Genomic DNA, 22488 nt, shown 5'->3' on the forward strand with positions numbered 1-22488 from the left:
CCCTGCCTATAGGAGCCCTCCCAGCACACTCCAGCTACTTCCCGGGGCCTGAGAACTGCTGCCCTTGGAGACAGAACCTATGGGGGTCTGGGGTGGAGGGAACTGCAGTTCTTCCTTGGGAAACAGATCCCCCATCCCTTAGTGTCTTCATCTGTGGGCTTTCCCCCTTGGCCTGCTCAACCCTCACCCCTTCCTAACTGGGGCTGGGTTGGGATCCTCTGTAGAACGGTCTGTCTGGAGAATGGTGGAGACCCAAGGAAACTGGGGCACACTAGGAAGAAGACGGGGAGAAGAAGCTCTGGGGAGGCAGCTGACAGAGAGTCTGTGACCCAGACACCCCCTCTGGGTCCCCAAGTGCCAGGCAAGGCATGGAGCCTGTCCTCGTCCCTCTACCCTCTGCTTGTCCCCAGGCACTCACCAAAGAAGATGGCTCCCTGAAAAGGGACAGGCTCCAGATTGGAGGGAAGGGTTTGCCAAGGGCAGGATGCTCCAGAAACCCCTGGAGCTGGCCTAAGGCCCCTCCAGGGATGAAAGCCACCTCTGTGGTATCTGTGGGAACTTAAGTTGCCCTCTGATCATTCCCTGCTGTTGGATGAACTGGAGAGGAATCTCATTAGCTGCTCCCTTCCCTGCTCACGCATCCCTCTCTCTGCTATTCTGGACAGCTGGATGGAGTCGGGGAGAGGGTTGCAATGAATGCTCATCTTTACCCCTGGTGTGTGGTGTATCTGGGGGGGTCCGGGTAGCCAGCCTCTCCAACTCCATCTCTGCTGTGCCCTAGGGTTAGACTAGCTCAACTGATAAGTCAGAAAAGGACCCTCATGCTTCTATTTGCTTCCCCATGTCTCGGCCCCCAGGTGGCTCTAGTTCCAAGATGACTAATAGGTTCCATCTCACGTGCCATTTCCTGCTGATTTATAGTGGCTGTGTTGGAAAGAATGATGAAGCCTTGTCAAGGCTCATTGGGGAAAGACTAGCTGTGATTGATTAGCAATGTCTGCAATGAGTGCAGAATGAGAGCATGTGGTGTGTGTGATTTTAACTGCTGCCCACTCTTCTCAGGACGTGTTACTCTCCACCAGCCACACTGGAAAGGTCTGTGGATGTCTTGCGGCCAAGAGACATCATCATGGGACAGATCTAAGCTGCACTGTGCTGGGAAATGATTAACAGATGGCTCTTGGTTGGGGGTGGGGCAGGGCTACTTTGTAGCTTTTGCCAATTTCTGTGGTGTGAATACTCTCATAATGGCCAATTTCCAGCTGCCAATGCAGAGCCACTGAACACTGAGCTGGAAAGAGATATGTACAATTGGCTTTCTCAAGACTATAGGATGAGCTGGCTTCTGGCACACCCCTGTCTGAGTAGTTGTGTTTTTTCTCTCAGAAATGTAAAACCCCCTCCCCCCTTCAGCGCTCTGCCAATGGTAGGCTACTCTGGGAAGAGCACTAGACTAGGATTCAGGATCACTTACCTGCCATGAACCATAGGCAAGTACGTCCCTTCTGAGCTCATTGTCCTCATCCGTAAAATGGGAGTTGGGTTGTGGTGAAGCTCAATGAATAGTCTGTCGGTCATAAAGCTGGATTTATCAGTCATGCTCCCAGAGCATCACGTCTAGGGGGCCTGCCCAGAAATCGGCCTTGGCCCTCCCTTGAAAGCCAGTGTTCCTGCCATGGGGCTGGAAGGGAGAAGGGCTTCTTCTTCTCTTGGATGTCAACCTCAAAAGACCGAGGCTGCCTGGGAACTCCTTCAGTTTCCCTTAACAGGCCATCACGCCTGTCTCTGATGAGTTTCTTAGGATTGTTTTTGAAGCTACTTGTGTTTCTGTCCTTTACCATTCCTTAAGTCAGAAGGGGCTCCATGTATTTCCCACGCACATACATTCTTCAAGCTCCAGGGAGCCCACGGTTCCGGAAGGCTGGGCCACGCTGCGTTCACACCACCGTGGCATCAGGCAGATCTTGGTTCAAGTGCCAGCTCAGGCATGCGTGAGCTGTGGACCGTGAACATATGTCTTAAACTCTTCCTGGGCCATAGCATTTTCATCCGTAGAATGGGAATAATAATAATCAATAATAATAATAATAAAGCTACTTCGCTGGGTTGTTGGGTGGATGGAATGACATAAAATACCAAAGGTTCTTTGCTTTGTGCCAGGCACAGAATAAATGCTCAGTACGAGAATTATTATTTGTCCTAACAAGGTCTTGAGTGGAGGTAGAACAGGCTGACCTATAGAGGAATGGGATCCCTAAAGTTGGCAAACTACAAGGTTGAGTGAAGACTGAGGCCTCAATGTAGGGACCCAGGACTGTAGGTGCACAGGGAACTCCCAGGAAGGACTGGTCCTATTATTCTGGGGCAGGGTTTCTCACCCTCATCAGAGTTAACATTTGGGGTCACCTCATTTTTTTGGTAAGAAGCTGCCTGTGCGTCTTGGGACATTCAGCAGCATCCATGATCTCCACCTACTGGAAACCAGAAGAAGCCTCCCTGTTGTAATAATCGAGAAGTTTTCTAGAGATTGCCAACGAACTATCCCCTGGAGTGCAAAATTGCCTCCGCTTGAGAAACCCGGCTCCAGCAGACACAGTGTGACCAGCGCTGTTGGTCTCCCCAGCTCCAAGGAGAGCCTGGAAGCAAAGCATTTGTCCTGGCAGAATGGGTGGGTCGGCACGTGGCAGAGGAAAGCGGCAGGCAGTCAGCTGCGGGCAGCTGGCAGCAGACAGAAGGAGGCGTGGGTCGAGGCTAGGACCCCAGCTGCCAGGAGCCCCGCTGTCAAGAAGGGTCAGATCATGGCTCATATGACGTGGAACCTGGGCACACCCTGTGGCTCTCTGCTTCCGCCTCCAGGACCAGGATAGGATCCAGGGTCTGGGCAGAGCCAAACCCTCAGAGGAGGGGGAAGAGCCTTACCTGCCCCCATTAGAAGCATATGAGGTTGAAGGTCAGGCCTTCCCTCTCATCCCTCATGAATTTCATGACCTCTAGCTTGAGAGCACAGGCTTCTGGGTAAGAGAGACCCGGTTCAAGTCCAGGCTGTGCTGTGTGGAAATTCAGCCTAAAGAAAACCACACACACACACGCACACACACGCACACACACACAAGCCAGAAACCACCACTTAAGACAAGGAGATCACCTTAGGCTGGTCACTTAGCCTCTAAGCCTCAGGTTCCTCATGTATGCTGTGAGGATGCCAGTGGCCACCTCACATAGCTGTTGTAAGGATTAAGTGTGTATTCTAAGGATTGTGCTCAGCAGGACGCATGGCACATAGTAGGTACTCAGTAAATGTTGTTGATTGAATGGATATGTCCTCCTGCGGCAAACCTGTCTCCCTAAATCCTTTTGTTCATTTCAGTTCTCTTTGGAATGTCTCCAGCTTTCTAAGTAGGAAACACTGCCTTATCAAGGGGAGGAAATGAACTCTTTATCTCTGTATCACTAGAGCTTAGCCTGGGTCCTGGTAGGTATTAGGAGCTTAAATAATGAATTTTTGCTTCCTTGAAGGGCAGTGACTGTACCTTATCCCTTTCCACATAGCCACAGTCCAGCGCAGTGAATTACACATGGCAGGCAATCGTCAAATGTTTGTTGAATGAATGAACATACAAAAAATGGTTGAAGAAAGGCACAACCCAGAACACTACCTCAGGATTCTTCTTAGGAGTCCATTCCTCCATATCCATTCAAGAGGAATGTTGCTGTTTACCTGAAGGATGTCGGCCAGACCCTGTAGAGGATAGTGGCATCCTCACTGAGGTAGTAGGTGACAGATATCAGGCAGAACCTCTGCTGTGGGCCCTGCCCTGGGGGCCTCACTGCAGATGCTCTGCTGATCCCCAGGGCACTGCCACAGTTGGTCAGGCCCAGGGGTAGAGTCAGGTGTCTTCCTCCTCCCTCTGGCTATGGCAGTGTGGGCGTGGGCTTGTGAGGAAGACCCAGGGCTTGGGGAGTCAGGAGCCCTGGGTTCTGCTCCCATCCCTATGCCCACCTACACAGTGACTGTATGTCACTCTCCGGGCTCTGTCACTCTCCATACAATCAGGACTTGGTATTGCCTTGTTGTGAGCCTATCCTTAGGTGTCTAGTCGTGGGATAGGTCAGTCAGCAGCCACGTTACTGAGGATGGCCAAGTGGCCACACGGGAGACCCAGCTGTAACATCAAGGCCCTGGTGGATTTCACAAGCCACCTTCCAGCCGCTGGGCATGGAATACAGCATTAGGTGACATCCAGTGCTGGAGGGGGGCAGGGCGGCAGTTAGGTTTTCCAAGGGCCTGACGATTTTCCAGGGGAACACTTAAAGTCTGGATAGGGGGTGTGGTGGCCTGGAAGAGACTGACATAGCCAAATTATAACCAAGAGATGGGAGGATCTAGAGAGAGAAGACAGGTTGAAAAACTGGGCACACAGGCTAGGAAGAAGCGTGGAGAGGGGGCAGATCTGTTAGCAGCTTGGGGGTAGGGGTGGAGAGAGGCACTGTAGTGAAGGGCCCAGGGACTGTAGCTCAGATTTTCTGTGCCTTGGTGTCTTCCTCTGCAAAGTGGGTATATAACAGAACCTTTCTCCAAATGCGAAACACATCGAATCATGCCAAGCATCTAATAAGGACCATGGATGATAGAAAAACGCTTGAAATCTTCAGTGGAAGTTCTGTTCAGCCCACTCTGGGGTGGACCCAACAAAGAGCTCTCCTGGGAGCTGGCTAAGTGCCAGAGTCCCGGGTCAGTGGCCTGGCCGCTTCCAGCATACACACACACAGCAGTGGGGGCTCACAGCAGGCTGGGCCATGGCCGAAGCAAGGCTCTGTCACCAGAGATTCCTCCAGAGCCTGCGGCCCCGGGAGCTGGGGTCCTGGCAGGCGCGGACAGTGCAGGGCGTCTGCTCTCCATGTGGCTCAACCATCCCAAACTTGCCGTGCACTGAACTTTGTCACCAGCCTGCTTCCCACGAGGACGCTTCCCATAGCCAGGAGGTCCGGACTTTCTGGTCAAGCTGGCCCCTCCAGCAAGCTGCACTCAGGGGATATTTTCGGATTCTGGGTGACATGGCCTTGCCCCTCCACCTAATAGGTCCCAGATGCTCCCCTCCTCCCGCCATCTCCCTCCCTCTGGCTGTTCTGCAACCATGCCAGGCTGCCCCGGGCCTCCCCACCCAGTCACTACTCCTCTTGACTTATTATTTTCATAAGTTAAAACATTTTGTTCCCCCTTAACGTGACAGCTTGACAGGGGCCAGCATGAAAGAGGCTGTTTCCTCCTGGCCGGACAGGAGAAGCAGGCAGATGGAGGCAGAGAGAAGGAGGCCGGCTTGGGGAATGCGAGGGGAACAGAAGGAGCCTTTCTTGGCCGAGCATGAAAGAAACAACAGGAGTAGCAGCTGTGTTAACGTAGCCAGGTCCCTAGGGGCCCCGGCAGACACACCAGGCCCAGCTGGGAATCCCACTGGCCCTGGGGGTTTCATGACTCACGTTGGGGCCGAAATACCGAAATGCCTTTAGTTCACTGTCCGGCAGCGGCTCCCTCTTCTCCACCTTCCCTCCGCACCCATCCTCCTGCCCCCTTCCTGGAACATGGGAATCGGTGATTCTTGGCTGTCAGGGGCAATGAGATGGGGCTAATGCTGAAGGCTTCCAGGGGGCGGGGGGTGGGGGCAGGGTGGACAGAAGCAGGAGAGAAGAGAGAGGCGCAGAGGGAGGGGACCGCTGGGCACAGGAGGCCGGGGAGGAGGAGGGAGTGGGCAGCAGACCCAGGAGGGTAGAAACGCCCGACTCACAGTTTAACAGAAACCAGGACAGGCCAGATAGACATGAGGCGGGGAAGCTAGTGAGGAATGTTTGCCGGAGCTGCTTGCTTCCTGCTCCTTCTCCAGGTACTTGAAGGAAGCCTGGAGAGGACAGCGAGCAAGCTAGTAACCCTCGTCTCCTGAGGGTCTGTCACACCCTCGATGTTTTGCATTGTTGCCTCAGTGTCCAGGGCCCTGCGTTCTGCAAAGCAACCGTGTCCCCGGGTTGGGGCCGGGGCCCCAAGGAGCCCATCTTCTGGGGTGGGAAGTTTGGGCCCGGCAGGGGCCCAGAACTCTGGATTTCTCATCCAATAATGAAAATATGGAGATGAAATAAAGGGGGAGAGATTATATTGGGGAAGGCGGGCCAGGAAAATACAAACGTCGCAGACCAGATGGAAACCCCCAGCCAAAGGCTTTTTGGATGCTGCTTCTGAGGCTGCTCTGCCTGTCCTCCCAGCAGTCACACTGACCCTGGCATTTTCTCTGTCTCTTTCAGGACCTCCTGTAAGTAACTCCAGCCACATTCCAGGCTTGCACATCAGAAAGGCCTCGCTCCCTGCTGGTAACCGGGCCCTGGGAGGGGGTACTGAGAGCTGGGCCCACCGTCTTCCCGGGGAGCCCCTGTACTCTCCGCATACGGGTCCCTCCGGAGTCCCTCTGGGTCCCTCCGGAGTGCTGACCCGGGAATGGAGGCCTCCATTTCGCTTTTCAGCCACCACCACTGCACCTCTCCAGGGCCAAACAAAGGCTGCCCCCAGGCCCAGCAGGTCCAAATTTCAATCTGAAAGGCAGGCTTGCCCCATTGTTAGGCTCCTTGGTCCCCAGAGGAAGCAACTGGACTCAAAGAAGCTCCAGGTATGAGAAAGAAGAAAGATAATCTGTACTCAGCCCTGGTCCTGAGAGGTCTCCTGGCCTTTCAGGAAACAGGTCAGTGCGTGGCTCTGTGTGGACTATTTCCTAGGACCTGCTGTGCACGCTGGCTTGTGTGTGGGCCACTCCCTTCTGGCCAACTTAGGTGTTTAGCAGGTGGTCATTGCCGGTGGCGGTGGTATTTTGATGGGACAGATCAGTTTCAGTGGGCAGACTGTGCGAGACAGCACAGATCACTGCGGGCCTGGCTCCTTCCCCTGGCGTCACCCTAAGGCCCAGGGCGGGGCCGAGAACCGCGTTGCTTCCAGAGAACCTGAGAAGAGCCCAAGGAGACTGTCTCCCTGAAGTAATGGATCCAGAGAATAGGAGCACATCTTCTTTGAGGACTGCATTTGATACCCCAACAAAAGGCCCAAAGGTTTCCTGGGGAGCTGGGGATTGGAGCTGAAAGGGAGGAGCCCCCACCCCAGATCTTTGTCAAGGTTCCTGGCCTTGCTCAGAGCCACCCTTGCGAGGTCGGTCCCCTCTCCCTCTGTCCTTAGAGAACAGCCAGCCCTGTTTGCCGTCAGACCATTATTTACTAACCCGTCTAGTCCTGAAAAGGCACACTGAGCCCACACCGCCCATCCTGCCCAGCTCTCTGACTGCCGGCTTACGGAGAGAGGAAAATTGTGTCAGTCCCCGCAAGCCGGGCGTGATTCATCACGGCGTGTTGTAGATGTCAGATCTCAATTCCTGTCATCAATCTTCCAAAATAAACTCTGCCATAGGAAATTTCAACAGACCACCTGCTGGAAATGGGCTGCTTTTCCCCTTCTTTCTTGACAAAGCCCAAAAGAGTCCTCAGTTCTCCACTCCTGGAAGCTCCCCCAGGCCCCCCACCCCCACCCCCAACCCGCAACCAGGCTGGGCCAACCTGCCAGCATCAGGTCAGCTCGGGGTCCCTGCCTTGCCAGGAATGTAGCTTTCTGAGAGCATCAGCGAGCCTCACCCCCAGACGGTTCCCAGCTAGAGAAGGTGCTGCTGGCCCCAGGGGCTATGCTGTGGGGAAGGATATGGGTGTCCCTCAGTCCCTGTCTGCCTGGCCACCACTGAGCTGGGAGCAAGGGGCAGGAGCCCAGGCAGCTTCCCGACACGGCCTCTGGGTGTGTCCTGCACCTTCACCCTATCCTGGTTGAAGCCACAAGGAGGAAATGGGAAGCTGGCCAGGGTGGGGGTCACCTCCTAGCCCTGTTCTATCTGCTTCATATCATGCTGTGGGAGGGAAGGAAGAATGCTGCTGAGGGAGGCAGCTGTTGAGGAATAGAGAGATGGCAGCTGGGGGCAGTGCCTGTCGCCACCCTCTAGTGTCTCTTGGGAGCCCCTCCTGGCGTAACTCTGTACTCCAGTTGGAAGACCCAGGTCCCCAAGGGCACAGGATGGCCACTGCCTAGAGAACACAACCAAGGAGGAGGGATTTAAGCAGCCACAGGAATCATTTAGACGGTAGAAAAATCGTGGGCACCACCTCCTGATGCACCACCCCGTGCCCACGGCAGACATTGCTAATCAATCAGGAGGCTTCTTAACACAATGCTTTGCTCAGTCGCTCCCAATCCATTGGAGTCGGCACATTGGAGCTGACACCTGCAGGCCACGCCTGCTGTAGATTTCAGAGAAATTCTTAGTGGGAGCTGTGAGGCTGAAACAGACAGTAGTGGGAAGTAGGGAGGTCTCTTTCCCTGGAGGAATACAGGGAAGTATGTGATGTCCAGCTACCACCCTGGCTGAAGGTGGTCCTTGCTGAAATCCTAGCTAGCACTTACAATGTGTCAGGCACTGTTGTGTTTGCATAGTGATTGCAAGCGTGGGCTGTGCAGCCAGACTGCCTGCGTCCCAATCCTGGCTCTGCCACTTCGAGCTAGGCCCTATGTCACCTAGGGCAAGTTGCTTTACCTTTCTGTGCCTCAGTTTCCTCATCTGTAAAATGGGGTTAGTTATAGTGTCTGCCTCTTCCAGGAGTTGTGAGGAATATATACGTATTGATATGTGTGTGTGTGCATGTATATATGTATATTTACATATATACACACAAGTGTGTGTTAGAACATATTTCCAGTTACAATATACTAACTCATTTAAATCCTAGATGATCCACAAAGACTCTGGTAACCCTTTTAATTTTAAGGAGGGAATGATTATTCTGCGGGTTTTTATTAATTCATTTATTATTTCATCTATTTCTACCCACCTTATTCTAAAAAAAATACTCTGGGGTGATTTACAAATGAGATATGGAAAAATGGAGGAGGGTGGAGAGCAGGGGCAGGAAAGCAAAGGGATCCAGAGCTGATGACATGAAAACATCCTATGCAAAACGAGCCACTGACTGGGCTCCGAGCTTCCTGGTGGCCAGAGCAAAGAGGAAAGCAGAGTTGTTCAAGTAGGGCTGTAGGAAGTTAGGAGCATCCTTGGCACTTGAGTGAAACACAGATGTTCCTGATACTGACACCTGAGAGAAGTCCCTCCCGTGTGCAGGTGAGGTAGGACGCGTAGGTGGTGGGTACACAGGAGAAGTATTAACCTGTCCCTTCGGTCCCTATTCGGGGTAGACCCACTGTATGGGGTTGGAAACCCTCAGTAGGTCCATTCCCTTCCCTGGGATGTGAAGGAGGTGGCTGGCCCACGTCTCGACCACTCCCTGGTGGCATCAGGACCCGGCAGCATAGAAGTGGCAGGAAGTGGGTACTGGCTCAGTGCTAAAGCTCTGCATTAAAGAGGCTATTTGGTGCCTGAGCTGTCTTCCTGGGGGCCTAGGAGAAAAGGAGGCTGACTTCCCAGGTCCAGAGCATCCTCCCTCAAGTTCATTCATTCACAAATAGGAACAAAGAACCGACCAAGAGCTCAGCACTCTGCAGGCTCTGGAGACACATTCATGAACAACGCAGGAAAAAAATCCCTGCCTCGGGAGCTTATGTTTTAGTGCCGTGGGGGCAAAATCAAGCAGAGTGAAGAGATGGGGACGCGTCCTGTGCCCATGAGAGCCATTCCCCAGCTACCCCCAAGGACTCCCTGGCAGGGCCTGACCTCAGTTCTCTGTGGGCGAAGCCCTGCACCACGTCCTCCGGGATGCTCTCAGGAACAAGGGCCAGAGGGGGTGACTTATTCCTGGTGCTTTCCGGGTCTGCCTGAGCAGCCCAACAGCACATGGACTTACCTTCCAGGGAGTGCCCTGGGACCCACGCTGGTCCTGCCTTGGCTTCGCAGGAAGAGCAGGATGTTTGGAAGGAGAGAAACCATATCTGGTAGCAAAGACTCCGCAGGGAGAAACCAAGGCCAGCTGCACACGCCTCCCGCCAGGGCTCTTCTCCAGTAACCGTAACAGCTAGCATTTATTTAGCACTTGCTGTATGCCAGCCATTTCGTGGCCGCCCTCTTGTAGTAGATCCATCTGGAAGTTGAGTGCTGGAACTAAAAAGCCCCGAGTCTCTTGGGATTTGCTTGGTTCCTGAGTCACCCGCTCTGCATGTTGGTCCGGTGATAATTATTAGCTCTGAGACACATTTTGTGGAAGGTCTTCCTCTTTCCAGTGGGATTTCAGATCCATTACATGGAGCCTTTGGTCTGTGCCCAGGATTGGGCTGGGCAGGAGTACTAGGGTAATGGGGGAAGGGCTGAAAGACACTACGTGGTCAGGGAAGACAGATTTCTGGAACCACACGGGGCCAGGAAAGAGTGGTAGGATACCACCCTGCCCAAGACAGAAAGGCTTAAAGAGAAGAGGTGTCAGTAAGACCCACGGCTCTAATGATCCTTGAATCATGAGGGGCAGAGACACGAGAGGGCACATTCTTCTCTTTCTTTTGCTTGCACCTTCCCTGGGTCTGACATGGAGGAGACCCCCATTAACTGCTTTTCTGAATGAATGCTAATGAAAGGAAGCTTAGTGATCAAGGTCCTGCCTTCATTTTGTTAAAAATAACAGAGGCTTCTAGAGCACAAGGGACTTCAGGCCACACAGCTGATTGGACAATATGGAATTCTCAAGTCTTACTACCTTTGACCTTCATAAACCCCGCTCTTTCCTCCCTTAATTTCAGGGTCCCGCTGGAAGACCTGGCAACCCGGTAAGTAGCTTTCATTTCTTCCTTCCTTTGTATCTCTCTCTTCTGCTCTCCTCACACCAAGGGCTGGCTAGGCTTGGTGGCTGCTTTCCTTCAAGCGTGTCTGGGTGATAGGGCTCTCTCCAGCACCTCTAACCTACAGCCAAGGGTGAAGCTCCTGGGTAGCCCTTCCGGGGCCCCTGGCAGGCAGATGACCACATACAGGCCCTTCTGAGGCTGGGTGGACTTGACCTCTAGACTGAAGGCCCTCTAATGGGGCTGGAAGGGGAGGCAGCCCACTGGCCTTAATGGCTATCCTCCTGCATACAGTCTTAGCTTAAGACCACTGCCCCTCTTTTGTTCTATGACCTCCAGTAAAAGGAGACTCAAAAACTTTGTCCCCACCACCCACCCCCCCACCCCACCCCGCCAGCCCAGTTACCATTTCTGAATGCTAGACAGGCTGAGTCAAGTAACCGTGGGGACTTTGGATTCAAAGTAGAAGTAATACTGACAGCCGTCCCTTATTGAGACCCTCGTCCAGGCCAGGCACTCTGCCCCTCACTCTTCATGTCTTTGATTTGTTCGACAACTCAGTGAAATGGCCATTAAAATTCATACCCATTTTATAGATAAGGAAACTGAGACTCAGAGAGATAGAATACCTTGTCCAACTGTCCAAGCTTCAGATGAGACCTATGGGGGCCATGCTGTCACACACATTTCATATCTCTGTTTCCTGCAGTCCATGCTTGATGTTTGAGAAGTCTGAAGTCTTCAGAGACATGGCTCTGTGGGATGTAGCCTGGGGCATAGATGCCTTGAGTGCTGGATACCACAGTCCCTGGGATGGCTTGGGGAGTTGGGTGAGATGTGGTAGGCAGCCAGAGGGCAGAGGTGAGTTGCCCTCCCTGTGCCGAGGGCCGCATCCATTGGCTTCCAGATCCTTCTATGCATCCCAGTTCCTCTTCGACATGAATCACACTGTAACCTCTTGACTAATCTAGCAGCTTCTAGAATTCATGTCCAACAGTGACTTTCTTAATGAAATGCATGTGGGAGGGTGTTTAGCTTTGAAATTGGAAACTCTCCCAGTAAGCACCAAGACCCGGAGCAAAGGAGGACTGGCAATTTGGTCCCATGAAATCCAAGGAGGGGAAAAATCAGATGACTGGGGAGAACGTGGGCAGACTTTGTTTTTTTTCTGACAACGTCCACCTTTAAAAAGCATTTGGGGGCAATTCACTGAGCCGGGGCTGCCACGCAGAGTTTCCAGTCTCTGGCCCTTCCATGCCTCTCCCTAACCAGAGCATTTTATGGCCAGGACTGCAAAGAACATTAGTTTTTAAAAAAGAGATAGAGAGAAAGCAAAACACACATCCTGCAATATCATTCAAAAGCTCCAGAGTGAGTGGGCCGTGGGGGAGTCACAGCCAGCACGCGGCAGGCCTGGTGTCCTCAGCAGGAAGGGCGGACGGCCGATCCCCGGGTCTTCGTCCCCCTTGTGCTTCCACATGGGGGAACCTGGGAGGGACCTGCTGCTGCCAGCCCCTTGTGAAATGCAAAAAGGATGAAGTACAAACACGCTTGCACATTTCACTTGCCCACAGCTGTGCTGGGCTCACGGCGTGTAGACCTCAGCTTATGCAACATGGCCCAGGTGCCAAGACCTGGGAAAAGACCTTCCAGGGGCATCATCTCCTGCCAGCCTCCCAACAGCCCCTTGAGAGAGACCCTTGAGAGAGAGCCCCTTGAAAGAGCCCCTTGAGAGACACAGGTGCTCAGGGAGGTACAGAAGCAGAACCAGTCTTCTCACCAACACTGCTCCCCCGCCACTCTTGGGCGAATGGTGAATGATTTACTAGAGATGCTACGGACCTGTGTGCCTAAGACTCTAATTTCAAAGCGCTTGCTGTTCTCAGGTATACCCACATACATGCTGAGATGCTAAATTGTCCCTCAAGGTGTGTTGTCTCAGTTGGGGGGGGGGGTCAGCAGATACAGAATTGCCCCAGAAGCGCCCACACCCTTCAGGGAAACTGACAAGCCCAGCTCTCTCCTGCCCAGGAAGCTGTGACAAACACCGTCTGATTTTTGGCCCCCAATACTTTATGTCCTTCTAGACTCCTAGCAAACCCCAGGCCCCACCCCAGATTTTATGATGTCTGCACACTTATGATTGCAAAAAAATGTTTTCTACCAAAAGGGAGAGGAACAAAACTTACTAAGCAGATTTCCAGAGTGAGAAGAGGTAACCCCTGGCTATGAAATGAAGTAGGTCCCTCCAAGCAGCTGAAACTTGGGGTATGGCTCTATCCACGTGGCTCACTGTCCTTCCGGTCGGTGCCAGGGGTGGCCGAGAGGAGGGCAAGGAGAAGGACTCTGTCGCAACCTTCTCGGACAGAGGGCCTGGGGACACGGCCCTGCTCCTCAGCTGTGGCCTAGATAGACCACTCCCCTGTCACATGGGGCAACCACTCACCCCACTCTGTGCCTTGGAGTTGAGCAGGACAAAGATATAGCACATCCTGCCCATAGCCAGACTAGACTGTGACAGCAGAAGTGTAGAAGAGGAAGGGCCTTGGATTAATCAGGAAACACGTAGGGAAACGGAGGCGCAGGCTGGGGACCAGACTCCTACGTTAGTGCACTTTCCACAGCACTGTTCTGAGTGTGGACAGTGATAGGGGTGGCTGCTTGCCTAACCGTCCTTAGGTGCTGAGCGGGCATCATCCCAAGTGCTCGTGCAAAGCAGGTCTTGGGTGCGCAGCTAGCCCATGGGGTCCTTCACATGCTGGCCCGGCTCCAGCCACATCTAACTGTTTCTGCCTCCTTCATCAGGGGGACAAAGGTGCCATTGGGATGCCTGGACGTATGGTGAGTTGGCGCATTTCTCCCCGCTTGGGTGGCCATTGCTTGCTTCTTCGTGCCGGCCTGTCTTCCAATCCATAGCAACCTCCCCAGCCCCAAGGAGGGGGTCAGACCTCTCTCTTCCCCCAAGTCTGAAGCCCAAGTTGGCTTCAGAGAGGAGCAGGAGGGAAGAAGGGAAGAAATTTTATTCCCATCCTTCGGCTCCTGCTGTATGACTTTGCTCTCCCGATAGCTGCCACGGCAGAGGAAAAACACAGGCAGTAGCACTGAAAAAGCTCTTCGTCGATCACCCAAGCCCAAGCCCCTCCTGACATCAGCAGGATTCCCCTCCGACTCTGCCCCCCACCCATCCCCAGGCTGGCAGCTCACCCTTAGATTTCCAGCTGCTCTGCCACTAACCCCCCCAGCAAGAGCGGCACCAGACGGTAAGAAATGCAGCCTCGAGTTGCCCTACGGAAGCGGCAGCGGGGCCACCTTCCAGAGGCGCCTTCCCTTAGACAGAGAGGAGAAGCTGGTGGGGACAGGGCTGGCTCCCAGACGGTGCCCCCAAGGAGGCTGGGAGTGAGCCACTGAATGTTTCCTGCTGAAAACTCAAGATGAAGAAAGGGAAGCAGGAATGTTCCACAGGGAGGGTAGAGCTCAGAAATGGGAAGGCTGACTGTAGGCCTCAGGGTCCCAGCGCCAGGCTTGTCCCCGGTGGCTGCTAACCTCCAAGGGGTTAGAAAGGGCAGCTTGGGCACTGGGGGCAGCCCAGGTGGGTGGTGGCCACATGCCGTCCTCACCAGTCCCGAGCGAGTCTAGGATGTGCCCAAGCTACGCTCCCCATCTACCCACCCCTCCCCACCAGCCATCAGCCTCAACCTCCACCCTGGCTCCCTCGGGTACCCCCGCACCCAACTCCCTTCCCATGCTCCCATGCCATCCTTCTGTGCCACTCACATGCCTTGCCTTGTGACCTCACCTCCTCATGTTTTGGCCTTAGGCCTGGGTCTGGCATCCTTGCGGGAGTTTGCTCACCTGGTGTGAGACGGTGCTTGGAGGAAAAGCCTCCGTTTCAGAGCCAACACCTGAGAGTGCTCACTCTGCACAGGGCCTTGTGCCGAGAGCCCCGCTTGCGTCAGCTCATTTGGTCCCAAGAGCTGCCTGAGGCAGGCACAATCTCTGCCCCCATTATTCAGATGAGAAAACAGAGGCTCAGGTGTAAAGTGTCTTTCGTGGGGTCCTGCCTGACCCTGTCCCTCGGCTTCAGTTCTCTCATGCCATGCGTGGGCCTGAGGCAGGCCGATTCTCCACAGGAGCCGTCCAGGAACCGTCCTCTCCATGAGCATGTTGAGACTCAGTTTCATGAGCATGTGAGACCCCACATTGGGGGGGTGGAGCTGGGACTTGAACCCAAGCCAACTGTCCGATGCCGAGATCCTGGCTCCCAACAGGTGGGCTTCAGGACCCTACACTCTGAGTTCTGCGACCAGCCCTCCCCCCTCCTGCCCTCCCTTCTTGGGCCCCTATGGACCTATGTCCCCAGGAAGCGTCCACCTGAGTTCTGAGCCTCAGGGGCGGGGGCAGGAGGGAAGGCCACAGGAGGCTCCCATTTCTTTCGACAGGAGGCTGTTTTCCACCCGCTTAGGGGTTTCCACACTGCTTGTACTGTTTTCAGTGTGACAGTGGACCCATCTGGCTACCCAGTAGGAGTCCTGGCCCGAGCCACCTGATAAGGAGAGGGTGGCTGGGGCTGTGAAGTGCCTGATTTGCACCTGTGGTTCCCACCAGCACGAGCAGGCACCCCTGGCTTCGGTGGGTTAGGGTAGATCGGAGCTGTCTCTCCACTCATCACTATGGTTACAGGGGTTCTTGGTGACTGCTCAGTTTCCTCTGCATCTCAGACCCATCCTCCCTCCTCCCAGATGTCTGTGTCCTGCCGTCTGTCTTCCCATATTCCTCTATTCCCTCTCCCGCCATCTTGCCTGGCCAGCCATGATGGCTTCTAGCACGTGTAGCTTGGCAAAATTTTATGCTTGGTGCCCATTAGGACCTTCAAACCAACTAAACTCCACGTCACAACACAGTCCTTAGGCAAGGTCCTTCTCATGCCCACTCCCCCCGAACCACCACCACCTCAATTGGCCCCGTCAGCGGGGGACGTGGCTTCTCATGGCTTCTCAGGGCGACTTTCTGACCTGGATAGGTCTCTCTCTATCTCTCTCTTTCTGTCTGTCTGTCTGTCTGTCTCTCTCTCTCTCTCCCTCTGTCACTCTCTCACACACAGAATGAGAGAGGGAGAGAGAGAGACAAGTCTCCTGCCACTGTTTATCTCTATCATCTGGAACGGCTGGCTGGGCCGGGCCCGGGAGTGAGGCAGAAGCCATCCATGCACTCACTGCGCCTGTCGTATGCCGGACCTGTCATGTGCCAACATCGATGTTTTGTTTTGTTTCTTACTTTGCAGCGATTTCTTTTGTTTGGTCGTTATGCCTTTAACACAGATTCTTGAGTGTGCCTCTCTCTTATCCCTTCTTTTTTCTCTCCCCTTCTCTTCCTCCATCCTGTTGCATGTGACTGCCCCAGGGAGTAAAGGGCCAACCAGGCGAGAAGGTGAGTCCTCACTTTGTCCTCCATCCTTTCGCCCCAGTCTCTTTCCCTTGGACCCTTGGGGGACCTTCCAGAGGCCCCCGTCTCAGTCCCCCTCCCCCCCGGCACACAGGCCCCAGCCTTCTGCCCTCACGGGCTCTCCCAGGCCGGCATCTGGGCCCCTGACTCCTGGATAAGGACTCAGCTTCCCTTTGGCATGGGTCTCCCCACACACTGAGGCTGACTGTGGCCTCGCCGTCCCCCTTCCCCGAGGCGAGGGGATCTCGATGGCTGTTTGGGGCAGCTGGTTCTAGTCCTTCCCCAGCCCACGGCTGGTGCCCTCAGACATAGAAATTCTCTTCGTGCTACCCCAGAGAGACTCCCAGGGGCATAGAGTAGAGCCCCCTCCGAAGCCAGAAGCCCAAGGGACCGTTCTGGAACATTAGCCCTGGTGGATCCTGAGGGATCAGAGAGCAACACATCTAACCAGTTCACTTTACAGAGAAGGAAACTGAGGCCCAGGGGTGGGGCTTGCTGAAGGTCCCACAACAATAATGACAAGCAGGGGCGGGAAGCCAGATCTCCTGATGCCCAGCTCAGTACTTCTTTGTCTGTTCCTGGCAGTGTGTGTTTTCGAGAGTCTGTCCGTCTCCAAAATAATGACAATGGCAGCAAAATGCTAACAGCTATGATGTACTAAGCGCAAACCCCCAAGTGCCGAGGTGTTTTGCCTCTGTTCTCCCAGCTAACCCGGACGCAGCCCTTCCAAGGAGGCTTTAATATTTTCATTTACATGACAGCACAGAGAGGCAGCTTCACAGACCCAAGGTCACACAGCAGCAAGTGACAGAGCTGGAGAGGAGCCTGAGCCTCACGGGGTCCGCTCCTGGGGTTCCACGCTTCCTGGGAGAAAGACGAGGGCCGAGATCAATGGTGTAGGGACAATTGCAAACACTTGCTAGCCCCTTCATGCCCCAGGCGTTCTTTTAAGCACTGTACAACATTATCTCATGAAACTTTCACACCCATCCCATGAGACAGGTACTATTCTCCCTCTCCCTGCATTACAGATAAGAACCAAGGCTGAAGGAAGTTAAGTAGCCCAAGGTGAAAAGCTGGGAGGGAGCAGAGCCCGGCTTCAAACCCGGGGTTCTGGCTCCTAGCATGACACTACCCTGCCTCGTGTAACAATTTCTGTATCCTTGCCACGAGATGAACAGTTACAGATCTGAGCTCACGGCTCACCTGGGCATGAGGCATGACAGTCACGAATGCATTTAGGTCCTTTTCTTGGAAAGGTAGCAGAGCAGAGGACGGATGTGGACTGGGAGAGATTCTGTGACTTGTCTGGCAGAGCAGGGCCTGGGAGGGAGGCCCTGGGCATTTCCTCTGCCAGGAAGGGGGGTTTCTGGTGCGGAGAAGCAGCCGGCCCTCCGGGAAGCAGGGCACAGCCTGGATCCTTCTGCCAGGGCATCATCTCTGACCCCGCTCTGCATCCCCTATACCTTCATCTTTCTGTCACCCTCCCTGCCCCCAGCTCCCATGCATGTGCATACGTGCACACCCGCACGCACACACACACGGTGTTCCATCCTCTTGGGGCTGAAAATTCTGGCCTGATTTCAGCCCTCTGTGTCACTCTCACATCAGGACTAGGAGGCCACTTCCACCGGCGGGCTCAGGGCCGTGGGACCCACACAGCAAGCGTGGTCTTATCCCCACCTCTGTTCTCAGCAACACCACCCACGGGGCAGCCATGCTCACCTGTTGCAGGGGCGGGCGCCACAATGGGCATCTGGGGGCTGGGGTGCGAACGAAGGCTTCAGGGGTTCTGAGGCTAGGGTGGGGCTGGGCAATTTGGAGGGAGGGGAGCAGGGCCTGGGGGAGGCCTCTGGGGTCTGAGCTGCGTGGCTGAGCTGTGTGCCCTCCTCCTCCCCATGCTGCCTTTGCTCATCCCTGTGCTGAATCCCTTCTTCCCTCTTCTGCCGGGGTCCTAACCCCCCCCCCCCCCCCCCCCCCCCCCCGTCTTCTGTCCCACATCTCATGCTACCACTCACCTCTCCTCCCTCTTCCTCCGGCCTCCCGCTGCCCTTCTCACTCCCTCCTGGATGCTCTGTTTGCCCCTGTGTCTCCTCTGGTCCTCCACCTCCCTCCACACCTCCCCCCAACCCGCCTCTTGCCCCCTCTGTCTTCCTGGCCCCTGGCTGGGCACCCCATCCCACCCTGCTCCCCTTCCCCACCTGCCAGCTCCTTTCTCTCCCTCCTCTTTTGCCCACCCCCCCCCACTCCGGGCCCCTGTCCCTCTCCCTCTCCTCTCTCTCTCTCCCACAGGGGGCCCCAGGAGATGCCGGCATGTCCATCATTGGCCCCCGCGGCCCCCCTGTAAGTGGCTTTTGCTCTTCTTCAGGGTGGGGGGGGCTGGACCAGGGAATGACAGGGGTTTGGGTGGAGGAGGAACGAGTCCCAGCGCTGCCTCTGGGCCTGCTGGCCACCGCCTGTGATGTGGTCAACCAGGCCAGGCCTGCCTAAATATACCTAAATTACAGCCTCTCGGGAGGGCTCGCGAGGGCCACCCTTTGGCCAGGAAGCCAGCAGCTGCGAGGTGACCCTGCTGCTTACAGGCAGGGGCGAAAGTGCTCGCCACTCCCCAGACCGGCTGCTCCAGCTTTCCAGGGGATGAGCCTTGTTCTCAGAAGCCCGTGGAGCAGATGCCCAGCAGATATCCAGCATTCAGATCCGCCGCCCCGAGTGCCCACTCCTGGTCTCAGCAGAGGCCTCACCCACCACTCATCCTGAAAGGCCCCTTTCTGTGCACCCTGCTGAGTCCTGGTTCTTACCCGCCTCTACCCACTGGCCAGGGGCTCAGGGACATCAGAGGCTTCCCCTCTGATATGTTTCCTTAGGGACCAAAAGGGGACAGGGTGATGATGTGGGAAGACACTGTGACTGTGGGAAGGAAAGCCCAAACCACAGGGCATCAGGGCAATCACCAAATGTCAGGGGAAAAGAACCTCAGCGATGGTCTAGCACAACCCCCTCAGAAGGGGAAACAGGCCCAGCGAGGGGCCAGGGGCCCACACATAGAGGCTAGGGCAGGAATCAAACCCAAGATGCTTGGCACCCAGGGCTTCTCCCATAGATCAGGCCACCATCTCCTGCTCCACTGTGCACTTTTCCTGTCCTGCCTGCACAGTGAGAGGGTGAGGGAAGCAGAGGTCTAGCTCTGGGAGTCTGAGGCTAACCCAGTGGAGGTGTAGAGCCTAGCCTGCCCCTGCCCCTGCCTTCACCAGAGGGAGCCGGTGGCAAGCCAGAGCATCTCCTACCCATGGTCTAGGGAGCGGGGTCCGAGAGCAGATTGCTAAGTCTTGTCCACAGGAGGCTCCGCCATCCAGGGCTGCTGGGAGGCGGGGGGCAGGTCAGGTCAGAGAGGGGAGCCAAAGGGCAGAGCTGGAGAGCAGGGCTGGCAGACTGGGCAGGGGCCGAGGCTGGAGGCAGAGTTGGAAAGGTCCCGGGCTGCAGAGACCCGGCTTCCCGGGCAAGATTCCCTCTGGCTTGGACCCCAGCAATCATGTTCAAGGACTGACCCTTGGCACAGAATTTGTGGCAGGCAGCATCCTAAGATGGCTGCACACTGTAACTTACCCAGTTCTCACAAGAAGCCCACCGGTAGGTACTGTTAGCACCTGAGAAAATCTGGGCGCAGAGAGGCCGAGGGACTAGCCCAGGGTCACTCCCCCAAGGGTGGCCACGTGAGGATTAAGGTGCTCAACCTGGGCCTCGGGGCTCCCTGCTGTGGCACGTGGGCAGGCCATGGGGTTACTGGCATCATCCGCGCCCCTGGGCTTACGTGGCCGTTGCTCCGATGGGCTGTAAGCGTCTGTGTGCATCAGAGGAGCTGCTGCGCGCATGCCCTGAGCCCAGCAGCTCCTGCCAAAGGTGGCGCTCAGTCAGGGGGTCCCTAGGAGGTGAGAAGGTCACTGAGAAAGCCAATCCCCAGGTTCTAATGGCCGGGACCAAGCCGAGGCAGGCCAGTGAGGTGGACTGAAGAGTAACAGAATACAGGCCTTACCCCTTGGCCACCACCCCGGCCTGCCTCCCAGTCTCGTCACAGATCCCACTGGGTCAGTCACTCCAGTCCTCCGACACCCTTTTGGCAGCGTCATGCCAACAAGTTACCGAAAAGTTGTTGAAAGGGCCCCCCTTCTGAGAACACGCTCAGGGGCAAGGGTCTGCTTCTGATCCCCTGGCTTCTGGATCAGTGTGCATGATGAGGAACTGTACCTTGCCCAGGATTTGCCTCCAGTGGCGAAAAGTAGCTTCTCTTCAGGTAACAGGGATAAATTCCATCCCCTGGGCCCCTATCCTGTCCTAGGGCCTGTGCGGAGAGAGCCCACCTATGCCGAGATCCCGCCTCTGCCCAGGCCTCTGTCAGTCCTCCCAACAAAGTGCTGGGGCAGGCCTGCCAGCCCATCTCCCCGAGAAGGAGACAGAGTTTCATAACTCACCTGAGACCACTCAGCAGCTCAGGGCTAGACCCTGGGCTGGGCCAGCTTTGCCTCATTCCAAACGCCTCACACCACTCTCGTGCCAACCCTTCCTTCCCTGTTTCAAGCTCTACTCTTTTCAAGGGATATTTACCTTCGGGAGAAGAAACAGTTCTCCCTGTGTGGTAGGGGAGGGTATAGTACCAGGGGGCTTGACCAGCCCAGCCTCCTTCTCCTTTCGCCTGTCTGGGTGCCCATCACCCAGATGACTGGGGTCCCCCCTTCTGAGTCCTCACTGGAGATCAGGGCAAACACCTCAACTCCTCCCGGGAAGCCATCCAGAGCTGGTGAGAGCAGGGGGCAGGGGAAGACAAAGGGAACGTTCATCATAAGGGGGAGACAAAGTAGGCAAGCCCCCTGTAGGGCCGAGGATTATGGGGAACGTGTGACTTTCCACTCAGCCAGAAAGGGCTCAGAATAAATGCTCCTAATAAGAACTAGCCTTGTCACCTTCAAGGACCACCTGCCTCCTCTCTTGGAGCTTCTTCCTAAATAGTCTGAGCCAAGGCGGAGCCAGCCAGGAACTTTGGAAAAGGACGGTTTACATTCCAATGAGCAAGATGCTGGAATGGGGTGCCCCATTACAGCGAGGGGGAGGCCGGAACTCTGGCTGGTCCAGCGCACACTGAGCAGGTCATCTGCCAGGCTAGGAGACACCCTCCCCATCTCGAGGGAGCTCCCTCCCTCCCTGAGCCCCTCAGCTTGTCTTCAGGGGCCAGGAGGGAGCTCTCAGGGCTCTGAGGCACTCTCAGCCCTCACTCACAAGGAGATGCCCCAAGCTGGATCCATACACCTGCTGAGCGTTTCTTTGCTTATTCAGATCATTAATATTTATTAGGCACCAGCTGGAGTCTAGGTGCTGAGTAGACAGTGAAAATCTGACCCAGCCTGCTTGTCCCTGCGCAGAGAGACCAGGAATCCCATCATGATTAGGATACAGACCGTGCTCAGCCATGATGGCTAGGGAGCGGTGCCCACACAGCGGAGGCACTGGCCTTAGGGTGGGGGCGACAAAGAAGGCTTCAAGGAAAGGGAGGATTAACTAAATGGTGATCAGGGAAGAGCAGAGGTTCCCAGGTTGTGAGGCCGGGGAGGAGCTCCCCCCCACCCAAGGGATGACAGGTTCTTATAAAATGCCAGCAAACAGGGAAAGTGCTTTGCATAGCAGAGCAAGGGCAAACTAGCGAGGTGAGCAGGGCCGGGTGGAGAAGGACCAGGACAGGGTCTTCAGGAGTGGGGACTCTATCCTGAGGGCCGTGGAGAGCCTTGGTTTGTGTTCGGCTGAGGTTGGACGTGATCAGAAGTGCAGTCTGAAAAGATGTAGGAACTGCTGCAGGTGGGGGACTGGCTGGGAGGCGTTTGTGGTAATCAAGGGCTGGGCTGGTGGCACCTTTCGGAGGTGGAATTGGCTGATTCAATAATGACAAAAGTGGGGATTGAAAAAGAAGGAGGAGTTCAAGGTGACTCCACCTTTCTGACTTGAGTAACCAAGTGGACCGTGGTAGCATTCTCCAAATAGGGGAGAAGATTTTGCTGGGGAAGATGAGTTTAACCAGAAAGTGATGAACTTGAGATATCCTTGTCACGTCCAAAGGGAGATGTTGTCCCTCCGCCCCGTTTGCTGCTGGAGGTCAGAGCTGGAGCTGGCTCTCCGGGTTCATAAGAGCAGATCGCGCACACCCCCTCCCAACTCTGTGCTCGGTGGCATCACGTTGATAGCTTAAAATCAGCCATGGTGGGAGGTCTATTTACACCACA

General features: G+C 55.3%; 1 protein-coding gene across 2 annotated transcripts in view; it reads left to right on the top strand.

The window, feature by feature from the left end:
- The window catches only part of COL13A1 (collagen type XIII alpha 1 chain), a 139274-nt gene that overhangs the window by 51443 nt on the left and 65343 nt on the right, over positions 1-22488 (top strand). For both annotated transcript variants that reach the window (XM_046027961.1, XM_046027962.1), the window contains exons 3-7: positions 6292-6299; positions 10745-10771; positions 13589-13624; positions 16184-16210; positions 18518-18568. In XM_046027961.1, coding sequence (XP_045883917.1) covers positions 6292-6299; positions 10745-10771; positions 13589-13624; positions 16184-16210; positions 18518-18568 — 149 coding nt within the window. The remainder of the gene's footprint in view (positions 1-6291; positions 6300-10744; positions 10772-13588; positions 13625-16183; positions 16211-18517; positions 18569-22488) is intronic.

The sequence above is a fragment of the Meles meles genome, chromosome 13 (genome assembly GCF_922984935.1).
Source record: "Meles meles chromosome 13, mMelMel3.1 paternal haplotype, whole genome shotgun sequence".
In the NCBI taxonomy this organism is placed as follows: Eukaryota; Metazoa; Chordata; class Mammalia; order Carnivora; family Mustelidae; genus Meles; species Meles meles.